Raw genomic sequence first — 12392 nt, forward strand, 5'->3', positions numbered from 1 at the left:
GTGACTCCTCCTGTCTGCTTGCTTTAGTTCAAATGAACCAGCAGGTGGAGCATTTTGCTGGTCATTCCAGCTGCCACCTGTAGCTAGGCAGGACAAAGTGAGATCAAAGCAGGACAGTGGGATTCTTCATCCGCTCCTTTTGACAGGGATACACAGCTGGTAATTGGGGGTTTTACCAAGAGGATATGAATGGGTTAGCATGGGCCGCTACAAAGGCCATGTGTGAAAAGTGAAGCAGTTCATAGCGGAGGTGGTGTGAATTCAAAGCCTTTTTATTGAGGTCATTAGAGTATCACCTCACTGCTAGCCTGACCTTTGGTACTTAGCAGTGGAGCTCCAAGGCACCGAGGGCGGTGAGGTATGCTGCTGCCACAATTCACCGGCTCCTCTCAGCTTTCATGGGGTGATGCTTGTAGCACTTCTCCGGGCTCCCTCAGATTTGACCTCACTCATAATCATAAACCAGACGAGACTCGGTGGCTTTCAGAAGTACCTGGAGCATTTACTGTGTGAAGACTGACCTGTTGCTTTGGAGCTGCCCTTCCCTAAACTTGCAGAGAAGAACTAGTGGAGTCCTAACAAGTGCTTTGAAGGCACTTGCATAATATCCTGTTATAAATGTACTTTAGCCAGACTGGTTGATAAAATACCAAAGCCATTTCAATTTACCTCGGTTCCTATGTTGCTTGACCAAAAATATTCTCAGTCATCTGGGTCATGGTAATCCTAAGAGCTATTGTAGAACATAGGTAAACTTGCACTGTATTAGTGTAATGAGTAAGTAACTGTCTCAGCTCCTGCCCTAAATCACTTCACTATTAGTCAGGTAGAACTGAAGAAGCCTTGGATGAGATAAAATGTCTCCAGGAATGAAAAGAAAAGTGCAGCTGTCTTTTACTGAAGGTCTTGGGAAGAATATATATAATAATAATTTTCTTGCTTCACTTTGGTATGTTGGACTGTAATGTACTATATCAGAGCTAGAAAAGTAGAACTGTGACGCTATGTTAGGGAAAGAAATACTATTTAGTACAATAAGATTATTTAGCCACCAGTAGCAGTGTGTCTGTGCCGTAGATGACTATTTCACCTTTATGTGTTAAATATTAGAAGGTTAAAAACTCAGCATAATCAGAAAGGCCTAGCAGTGCTTTAAGTTGCTGTGGTTTCAGCTGTCCCTTTGTTTCAGCAGCACTGTAGGGAAAAAAAAACTTGGGAGAACTCTTGTATTTGCTTTCTGCTCATAAATACTGCATGTCATCATTATAAAGTGGAGTGACAGTGACATAAGCATATTCCAAGTACAGTTTATTACATTCAGGAGAGGTAATATAGGCCAGAAGCCGAGACAATTACTTCCTCATTACAGTAGTACAATGCGCCATGTGGCAGAGCCGCGCTTTCTGCCGCACGGTGCAGCTTTCCTTTGTGCTGTAAAAGACAAAAGCAGGTGCAGCTCTGCGCCGGGAGGAGGGCGGGCCGCTGCGACGAGGAGCGACGCTGATTTGTTAAGAGTTCATGGGGGCGGGTCTTCACAGGGGCGCTATATATGCTGCCGGCACATTTCCTCACAGCGGCAGGAGGAGTTCACGGAGTCGCGGATGTCATCAGGTTGTTTCAACTTTGAGCGAAGTGAGAGCAGGAGCGGACAACTAGGGAAAAGTCCAGCGAGAGGTCGAGTTTAGCTTTTTACCGATGCTGGGACGTTGTTGAGCACTTAGTTGTGTCCTCAGAGTGCCTCAGTCTTGTCTCCGGCTGACCAATGCTTCTGCATCAGTTCATGAACGGAGCCCTGGAAGTCATGCATCCTTCACCGCTGCAGAAAGACACCACTTTTACTAAAATCTTCGTCGGCGGGCTGCCCTACCACACGAACGACGCCTCGCTGAGAAAATACTTCGAGGCGTTTGGGGACATTGACGAGGCTGTGGTGATAACAGACAGACAGACCGGCAAATCCAGAGGATACGGCTTTGTGAGTATAAACAACACAGTCCAACTGCTCGCACCAGTCCTCAAAACACGCTCCATCTCACCTGTCCGCTGCTACCTGAGGGTTTAAACGCTTGGCTTTGCATGCTCTCCTCACATGCGAGTTTGTATGACTGAAGGTACATGCTAAGCTGTGTAGTCATTCAGCTACATGTCAAAGGTAATCCCCTCCACTGAGGCTTAAACGCATAATTGCACAGCATCTCTGTTTTTTTCGCCTGGCTTGCTGTTATTTTAGCTTAATGAGGATGAGGGATCACACAAGTTGATGGGTAACTAAGAAGATTATATTTCAACATATGTCTGATGTCCACCCCCCTCACACACACACACACACACACACACACACACACACACACACACACACACACACACCCTTGGCAGCCCCAGCTTATAGCTCTAAGTGTGTGTGTATATATATATAATGAGTGTGTGAGAGACAGTCTGCACCTCTTGCTGCTTTATATGGTTATTTTAGAGCAGTGGGGAGGTTGACCTTGCACACCCTGCCCTCCATTGTCAAGGACCGGAGCAGTCGGCCGTAGCACATGATTTACATCACGTCTTGGCTGCTGAGAGGAATTCCAGCACCAACAAAACGACTCTGTGCTATTGTACAAATTTATGTTCAACTCTCCCCCTTTGATCTTATCTTGATCAGGTCACAGACGGGCCCAAACCATCAAACTGTAAACTTTAAAAAAACACATACACTTGAGGCTGCCTGAGTGGGGAAACAGTGCTGTTTACTCGTATTTTATCTTTGATTACAAATACCTAGGAAGCCTTGTGATGCCCAGGTTCAATCCGCATTAATAGGTGACTTATCCTGTTTCTGGCAGACGGAGACAAGCACTCACTTTGACACAAAGAACAGAAGCTGCAGAAGAAATGCAAATATTTACCAGAACCTTGGAAAGACACATCAGCACTAATGTACTATCAGGCCAAAGAAGGAATGGAAAACTGTTATGTGTGCGTGTTTACCACTGAAGGCAGAATTGTAAGACAATTGCTCTCTGTGTTTACACATCAGCTCTGTAACTCAGAGGGAAAGCTGTCCTGTGAGTCTTGCTGGTATCAAACGGCTGTGTGTGGAGGCTGGTGTTTCAGGTTAAACTGGCTCACGGCGATGTGGGTGCTTCCCAGAAAAACATACACACACACACACAAGCTGGCGACAGTGAAGCAATCAGCACTTTATTCACTTTTTTGTGTGAGCCGTGAGGCAGCCGGCTAATTCTGTTTTCCGAACGTTCCAGTCGGAGAGGTAGGGAGGGAGGGAGGTGCCCAAAGCTGAGCGCACCTTTTTTTTTCTAAACACACTTCAGAGGTGGATTAGTAGAACCCCCCACAGCAAGGCTCTTCAGTGTAAACACAGCCTCGTTCCTTCCTGTGTGTTCACAACACCGGCCCTGGAGTGGGCTTTGTTCCGGATCCTTCCCCTACGAAGAGGCATGCTGCTTTTTAAAACGTCCTCTTAAACAATGCGAGCCGTGGCCTACATTCACTGCCCGGTCCACGCACAGAGGTGACTCTGAGTTGGCAGAACATGGCAATCAAAACAGAAGGGCTCGTCTAATGCCAGGAGGGAGAGAGGAGGGGTGGACTAATACCAATCTCCTTATTTTGTCCCTAATTGGATAAGCTCCTTGTTGCTCTTCCCAGATCCATATTTCAGCAGCTCTGCCCATGGCCGAGTGGCAGTCGAGTGGCTGGCTACTGCTGCTGTGGGCACTTTTCAAAGCTTATCATTGTGCTTTGTTTGTAGTTTCCCTTCTTCTTCAGAGAAACAGGATCATAACAGAGGAAAGCCTGTAGGGGGACTTTTATGATAACACACCCAAGACCTGTTTAGTGTGTTTCAAGTGCTTTTTTTTTTGGTTGGTTTGTTTTTTTTAGTTGTGTTTTACTCCTTCTTTAAGGAAAGGAAGCTATTTGTAAGTTCAGACAATGAATATATTTTTCATTCGCGGGTCTGACTCCTCACCAGGTGACGATGACGGACCGAGGAGCTGCCGAGAGAGCCTGCAAGGACCCCAACCCCATCATCGACGGCAGGAAGGCCAACGTCAACCTGGCCTACCTGGGCGCTAAGCCTCGCAGCATACAGACAGGTGACAAGCTTCACTGTAGCCATAAAATCCCGACAATGATGGGGCTCCAATTCTAGTAAACCCCGGATTAGAGCGTAAGGCACAAAACAAAAGCTATTAATATCCACAACGTTAAACCACACCTGAGCTTCGCTGGTATATTGCGGTTTTAAGCAGCTGACACAACTGTACAAATGTGTCAGAAGATGAGCTCATCACTGAGTAGAAGAGAAAGATGAATAATTACCTGTTTATTTGTGTTCGTGGGCATGTTGAGACATCCTCCTTACATCGTCTGTTTGCCTCTGAGGGACAAGAGGCAGTTTAGTGCGTGACATGCGGTTTCAGCCTGCTACTGTGTTCATACATATTTTATACCGACATGCCAAATGACATTCACTTTCCCAGTTGCATTCATGTTTTTACTGCTGCTTACTGCACATTTGAAATTGTTGTTCGGTGGTGGGGTTGAAACAGACTCTGCCTCTGTCTGTCCGTGCCCTCTGTGTATTGTTCTCTGGTCCTCCTCTGTAAATGCAGATGTGTGTGTCTGACAGCCGGCCTCTTCTCTTCCAGGCATATCCATCGGAGTGCAGCCCATTCACCCAGCGCTCCTCCAGAGGCAGTATGGGTAAGTGAGCGGGAGTGGGCGCTTGTCGAGTTCTCTTGCATTATGCTCTGTGCAGCGCCATTAGGCTACTATTCCTTTGACAAACGGGGCCTCTGGAAAGTACATGTCAGTTTCTGTGTCCACATGCAACTCCACCACCAGTCCATTAGCATATTTGAGTTTTGTAACCCTGGGAGACGGTTCACATATCAGTGGTAATAGAAATGCGCTCCAGAGGTGAATGTGTGACTCACTTGTTAACTTCTGTCCGGAGTCTCTCGGCTCATGTACCTGCCTGAGTGGGCTCGGTTACTGAGAAGGCTTTCTTGAAGCGGTTGTGTTGTAGAAACAGCCTGGGTAGCGTCTAAGAGCCACGGTCTGCCGAGCAGCTAATGAGCATTTCGCTGTAGTAATGACTCTCCTCTACCCTGCAGCTCTTATATCACGCTTCAAGCTACAGCTCAGTGCCACTCATACCTTACACTCAAAACCTTAGATCTGTCTGGAAGAGTAAAATGCCACAAGTCCAGTCAAGTTTGTGAAGGAGTTTCGACACACTTAGAGATACACAAGCCCATAGAAATGTATATTTCTTTCAGTTGTTGTACTTCTGAGATGCTAAAACATATCTGGTTAATAGATAAACAGAGAGAGAGTCAATCGTTAACAACTTTAATGTTTAGCTAACTATTTGTAAGGCTCTCTCTAAGGGGCTGGTGATGGTTTGAGAGTAATTCATCAACCAGTAGCTATTTTTCATGTTGTGTATTAGTGTAAACTGACTCTTGTCATTTTTCAACTTGGACAAATCCAGCAATTCGCCTCGGACTCTTATACTGAACATTGTCACTATTTTCTGTTGGAGTCTGTTGTTGTTTCAGATGATTTGACCCATCTCATCTAGAAGACACTGCACATCACCCTGGATATGTCTAAAACTAAACTTGCAGATGAAATGAAAGCAATCTGTTGCTACATCCCTTTACAGTGCGTGACTTAAGAGTATGTGAACTTTGTGGAAATCCCAGGGCAGTCCACAGGGATGACTAAATAAGAAACATTTCATGGTTTTGGAGGTCAATGAACCCAAAGAAGAGACACTCTTGAAGTAACAAGGAGTTGTCATCAGCCCTTCTATAAGGGATCCACTGGGGACATGTCCCACCATTTCTAAGGCCTTCAGAGGAAAGTCCCTCTTATGTTGATGCCCCTGTTATCACAGTCTGCGTGGATGGTACCAAAACCTCGAGGGTTTGAAATGTGGCGCACACTGTTGCTTTAAGGCATGTGCCTGACAGGTGCTGGGTCATATTACAGCCTTTTACACCCCCTTAATCTCCCATGACCACCACCCCAGAGACTCAGAGGCACACGGAGCACCTGTCCTCCTGTCTCTGGGTTTCCTCTGTATGCTGGGTGACAGACACAGGCCTCCCTAAGATGCAGAGCATACAAGTGGCTTTTCTTTTAGCCTCTCTTCTCAGCCCCCCTCCTCTCAAACCCCTTGACAACATATGGTGTGAGGAGGACGTGGTCTGATGTAGGGTTTTGAGCAGCACTGGAGCGCTGCATGTAGCGCTGGTGTGGCTGGTTGGGACTTTCTGATGTGGATGTGTGTGTATCGCTGTGGTCAGCAGATGCTGTGGACTGTGAGGGCCAGTGGGGGTCACCGAGGCCAGGAACATTGTTTTGATGGGGATGGGAGGAGCTGTCAACGTGCTTGCAGATTCATCTCTCCTCATGTCTCATCACTTCCACGCCATCCATAGCCGCCTTGCTTTCCCACATCACATAGATTTCCCGTTTTACCTAGATTTCTTCTGCTACCATGCTGCCACTACCAGCATGTCTGATGGAGACACTGAAAACTGACACCTCTGTGAGACTGGGAGGGAGGTGGGGGTTTAATAGGAGAATGAGGGGGTAGAGGGGGGCTAATGCTTAATGAGGCAGTGTGCTCCCTAGGAAACTGGGTTCTACAGGTGTCAAACACCCCCCCCCCCCCCCCCCCTTTTAAACAAAGAGGGAAGGAAGGCATATCAAGTCCCTTCACTGTTTTGTAAGGTGTTTAATTCCCCCTCCCAGCCCAGTCCTGTCTGTTTTCACACTTTGTTACTCATGTACTGAAGGTCGTTTGTGTTACGGTGTAGAAGTATTTCGCTGCTCGGTGTGATCTCGGCCAGGCTTTTCGCATTAGCTCATTATGTGGCCTTCGTGAATTCTCCAGCTGGTATTTGTAATGTTCGCAGTCATCAAATGTTTGCTGGTAAACTTGTCTCTCCGGTGTCTCAGCCTGCCATTCGCAGAGTGGCACAGTGTCAAACGCACACCGACTGGCCGTCAGCAGAAAACCAGCTGACCTATGATCTTCTGGCCGTCATCCACATTCCCCTGCTGCTGTCTCCCAATCCACTTGGCAACTCTGTGGCCCAGAGACTCGCTGCTGTCCCTAACTTGTCCCCATCCCCTTTTATTTCCTCTTTGGATAAAAGCTAAACATGTAGTGGACGTCTCCTCCATCCCCCTGCACAAACCGAAGATATAAAACAGGAGTGCTTTGTCTCTCCGTTCTTTCTGTTCCACTTTACCTACATAAGGTCACTTGCCTGTGGCGACACGCCAAGGCCACGGAGAAGGCAGGCTCATTATACGTGATGCGAGTGAAAGCACATATGCCCCGCAGCATTAATGTATGGTCATCTTTGAAAGCTGTGTGTGAGAGTGAATGCCTCTTTGTGAGGAGCTCAACAGCACTGTGAGGGCAAAGTGTACATTGCGCTCAGGGGTGGGGGTTGCCTTCATTTGCTTATGCCTGCTCGTTGTAAGCCACTGTTGTCTTGTTATGCGTTCAGGCCACCAACACGATGATTTAGTTCCCCTTTCCATGCCAGATGTCTCATTAAGCTTCTGTAACTGTTGTTTTGAAACACAATTCTGTAGAATTTTATGCAGGTTATCATCTTGACTTTTTCTTTCTCTTTCCCTGATTTCATGGTTATTGGACATGCATTCCTCCTTTCAGATTAGATCACATCGTTCCTTTTATGCCCGTGCTTTGTAAATGCTTCCTTCCATTGATTTAATGACACTATAGTACCTTAATGTGATTGCTGACAATAATCACTGCCATCCTCCTATCCACGGCTGCTCTCTGCTGCCAGCTGACCAGCGCACCAGCAGAGGACCAGAAGATGGCCACAGTACAGGACTAGTCCCAAGGAGGGGTATGACAGCAAATATCTGCCTGCTCCCCTCCTCCCTCCCCCAGCCAGCCTCTCTCCAAGGTGCCAGTGATGGCTTGAGAGTGCAGTGCAGTGTGCTGTGATGGACTGGAGTGCCTTTTTTATCTTTTCTCCTTTTGTGTGATATGAACTGAAGAGGTTATGCTGATTGCAGTGTGACTCTTTCCCTATTATGGCATGGTTTGGGGTTTGCAGTGGTAACTGGTGGGGGTGTTCGGGTGGGTGGAAAGATGGAGGAGGAAAGGCAGAGGTATTGGAGAAGGGGTGTGTATATGAGTGTTTGAGAGTGTGGTGACATCCCTATCCTTGCATGCTCCCATCTTTTGCTGTGTTGACTTCATGGCTGTCTTTTATTACTGATCTTCTTCTAACAGACTGAATGTGTTAGAAAAAAGAAACTAAGGCTGAAATTAAATGCAGTCCATGAGTGGAATATTATTTTAGCAGCACTGAGATGCAGCTGAAGAGCATAAGTCAAGGTGACATTTGTTCATAATGTCTTTATCTGTTAAAAGAAGTCCATTATATCACTCCTTTTATGGAGACAGGGTGTCCTCTGACTGCTTTCTCCACCATCCCTTCCATTTATACAACAAACTCAGGAGATATACTTTTAAATCCTGAGTATAAATAGACTCAACTAAAACCCACTGCCCCTGTCTTTTCTCTGTGGATAAAGTGGCAAGGCGAAGACAGTACAGTCCCCAGACCCCACAGCTCTAATCAGCTCCTTCTGAGAGTCGACCCATGAGGCCTGGTGGAGCCTCACACTAAGCCCTGATGAGCTCCCCCGCCACCATTACCTGCCCCGGCTAGCATCATCACCTGTTTCAGGCTGTGTGAGATTTATAAACCAGTGAGAACTAGGAGACGACAACTTCTGCACTCCCCTCATGCACTTCCCCTTTTTTTTTCTTTCTTTCTTTTGGTGTGTGTGTGTGTGTGTGTGTGTGTGTGTGTGTGTGTGTGTGTCTTCAGCAAGTGAAGAACAGCAGCTGTTAAAACACTCTGCTGATGCCTGAGCTTGAAAACCTGCCAGTAACGGCTGACTCTATCATTCACCCCCTCCCGTCTACCGCAGGAGGCCCTACCTAACAGGTTTTGTAGCTTTTACTAACTGACACAGACAGAGGGTTGAGTCACCTTCGCCTCCTAACCTCCTCTGCCTTTCGTCTATTTAGTTTAACATATATAATAACAGTGGATATTAGTGTGACAACGCTGTAAGTTCAGAACACCTACAGAGAGTTTATATTCCCAACATGCTCACCCCCTGAGAGCAATGTAAATAATAGAAGCCAGGCCTTGGGGTTTCTCTGCTCGGGTGCTGTAGCCCTTCTGTCTAACCCCCCTCTTCTGGTCTTTGTGTCTGTGTGCAGGTTGGCTCAGCCATACGTCTACCCACAAGCATTTGTGCAGCCCAGCCTGGTGCTGCCCACTCAGGTTTCCACTTCTGTTAGCACCAGCCCCTACCTGGACTACAGTGCGGCCTACAGCCAGTACGCCCAGGCTGCCTTTGAGCAGCAGTACCCGTACGCCGCCTCCCCAGCCGGCTTCCTGAGCTACAGCTACGCCACCAGCCCCACGGCCTCCGCTGGCCCGGCCACCGCCGCCACGGCCCCTGCCACCGTACACCCTACCCTGCCCTCCGCCGCCGGCCCCGCCCCAGCCTTCCTGCACTACGCCCCCCAGCAGCACATCCAACCGGACCGCATGCAGTGAGCAGAGAGGAGGGAGCATCTTGGGGGGGAGGAGGTGGGGGAGTCGTGGTTGTGGACCTTTGGACAGAGGATAGTGAAACGCCCTACAGGGTGACCGTGCTGCTGTCAGCAGCGGCTTTCAGGAAAAAGGGTGGGACCATTGCACTATACGATCAGGATGAGCTGCGAGCTCATTGGTTAAAGGGTGAATGATGGGAGGACTGTTGGGATTCAGGTTGGGAAGCCAAACAGCATAAAGTATGTGGTAGCTTCCAAGGGCTTCCAGAAGCTGACACTTCATTTTTTATTATTATTTTATTGTCCTTTATTATTGTATTAATGTTGTCAATGTCTGTTTGTATGCCATTATTATCATTGTTAGCATGTTTTAGGCTCAATCAGTGGAAGTACTATTTGTCCGTGGTACATATTGATGTTTTGAGAGCTGTCTGAGACATGTGACACCTCTTTCCCCCCCTGATTCCAGAGCGTCTGGGGTGGATATGAAGGGCACCGCTGCTTTAGGACACTGGGGGACAGTCATAGATGGGGGGTGCAGGATGAAGACAGGGTGGTGATTGGGGATAGCACCCATCCTGGTGCTATCCACAGCGAGGTAGAGCACTGCCCCATGAACAAACCTCCAGCGTTCAGCTCCACACAGGAGGACGACGAGAGATTTCACCTCAAGGACAAAACGGAAAGATTCAAGATGAGAATGTGGGAGTTCTGTTGTTTTGAGATGATGTCAGGACTTCACTTTTTTATTATTTTGATTCAAGAGGCCTTAATAAAAAAGAAATTCCTTTTTTGAATCTCCTGATTTTTTTTTTTTTTCTTCAGATGCTCCCCAAACCACAGAAAGCCCTTTGTAACTGACTGTTTTCAATAGTCACAATAATCTGACTTACTGGGGTCTTGATAATTTCAGACGGATGAAGATAATCACAAGCAGTATGTGGCCGAATGGGAGCAGGAGCTTTGTATTTGTTGAAAGGTAGCTGACACTGAGCTCAAATACCAGTGTTTGTTTGTTTTCCTTTTCTTTCTTTTTTTCTTGTCACTGAGATTGTCAAACTGTTGCTCTCAAAAGGACATTCATGTACAGCATTTTAAAAATGTTTCTGGTCATCAAGTACATTTACAATATTTATATGTAGGTATTTATAAGAGGTACTAAGTTAAAACAGCTTTTTTTGTTGTTACTATGATTATAGTTGTGGCACTGATGTCCTTTAAGGCACGGAGGAAGAGCTGCAGATCCCCGGACTCATTTTGTTTGTTGTCTGTGGATTTGCCAGCCTGTTCGTAGATGCTCGTTTGTAGATCCTTGACTGGTTTCATTGGAAATTCTCTAGATTTTTTTTTTTCCAGAAAGAATGTCTTTTACAGTCCCTTCAAAGAAGCCATACCAAAAAAAATAAATAAAGAATTTGTACTTAAATATGCCTCATGATTTCTTAATTTTGTGGCTTTCATTATATAGAACAGTGGAGAGAGAGAGACAGGAAATGTGGGTAGAAGAGTGGGGGGAATGACATGCAGGGTTGGAACCCATGTCTGCTACATCGGGGGCTGTTTATGGGTCACTCACTCAACCAGTTGAGCTATCTGGGCACCCTGTGGTGTCGTATTTCTTTGGTGAAATGAAGCATCTAATGGTACGAAATGCTGCCAGTTGGGTTACTCATGGCTGTTTTTGTCGTGTGATATTCATGACGAATTGACGTGCAGAGCCTTTTGTGATGATACTGTAAAAACACTGTGAGGTGACAGGGTTCAGTTACGTCTGTGTGCTTGTTATCAACACTGTGTGTGCTGTCAGATCCTGCTGGGGGGGGGGGGAGCAGGAGGCCCACACTTTTATCAAGCCACAACACCACCACCTGCCAGGGGTGCTGGGTGTTCCCTTGGCCTGCACGCTTGCTTTTCGTTCCCTTTCTGGGAGCTTTGTGTCAAAGGGAAAAGGAAAAAAAAAAGTAGTTTGTCAGAAAGTGGTTTGAAGTCCTGTTACCCAGAGCTGCTGTAACAATGTATTTTTATTCTACTCAACAAGCTCGCTCTGTTTCCCAGCAGCATCTTTCCATGTTTGTGCTTACATCAGCTTCTTCGCAAGATGTGTCACTTCAAAAAAAACAAAAAACACTTAGGCCCCCAGAACAAAACACAGGCAAGGTTGTTAGAAACAAAAACACATCCATTATCTTTTGTCCTCACCCAGGGTGTAATTTATCCACCCAGTAATGATTTACAATATGGCCCTGGGTTCAGTACATGGTTTTGTGGTGCTTTTGTTTTGATTGAAATCCATTCAGACCTAATTTATTCTGGAAATTTTGCACTTAATTGGACCCGCTGCCCTTTTAACCGGTATGTGCATGAGTTTCATTGTATGTGATTCTATTTTATACTTCATGTCATGGCCTTTTTGAAAGGTTTGAATTTAGCAACACACTTCCACAGGTAAAAAACAAGAGCGAATTCTTGGGTCCGGTTCTGTGCTTTGAACTAAATATTAACGTCAACATGCAAATGTGTTCACAGCAGCAAGGCTACCAATTGCTAATTAGCACTGAACAAAAAGAGCTGGTGATTGAGGGAGATTCTATTAATTTTGCAGGTATTAGGTCATAAATTAGTCCAATTTATAGCATAGATTTACAATTATAACACATTTGGATGAAAACTCATACGATCATGATTTCACATTGTTATTTTCTGACTGGAGAGCTTCCTTTAGAGCTACAGAAGT

General features: G+C 46.3%; 1 protein-coding gene across 2 annotated transcripts; it reads left to right on the plus strand.

Annotated features, from left to right (window-relative positions):
- The first annotated feature begins 1554 nt into the window (after nt 1-1554).
- LOC110948067 (RNA-binding protein 38-like) lies at nt 1555-11084 on the plus strand. 2 transcript variants are annotated; one of them, XM_022189448.2, is made up of 4 exons: nt 1555-1975; nt 3986-4109; nt 4665-4719; nt 9320-11084. In XM_022189448.2, the coding sequence occupies exons 1-4, from the start codon at nt 1763-1765 to the stop codon at nt 9660-9662; spliced, it is 735 nt and encodes a 244-aa protein (XP_022045140.1). In that variant the 5' UTR covers nt 1555-1762; the 3' UTR covers nt 9663-11084. The 2 variants fall into 2 exon arrangements, with proteins under 2 accessions (XP_022045140.1, XP_051804287.1); XM_051948327.1 differs by lacking the exon at nt 1555-1975 and adding an exon at nt 2507-3447.
- Nucleotides 11085-12392: the final 1308 nt, after the last annotated feature.

The sequence above is a fragment of the Acanthochromis polyacanthus genome, chromosome 5 (genome assembly GCF_021347895.1).
Source record: "Acanthochromis polyacanthus isolate Apoly-LR-REF ecotype Palm Island chromosome 5, KAUST_Apoly_ChrSc, whole genome shotgun sequence".
In the NCBI taxonomy this organism is placed as follows: Eukaryota; Metazoa; Chordata; class Actinopteri; family Pomacentridae; genus Acanthochromis; species Acanthochromis polyacanthus.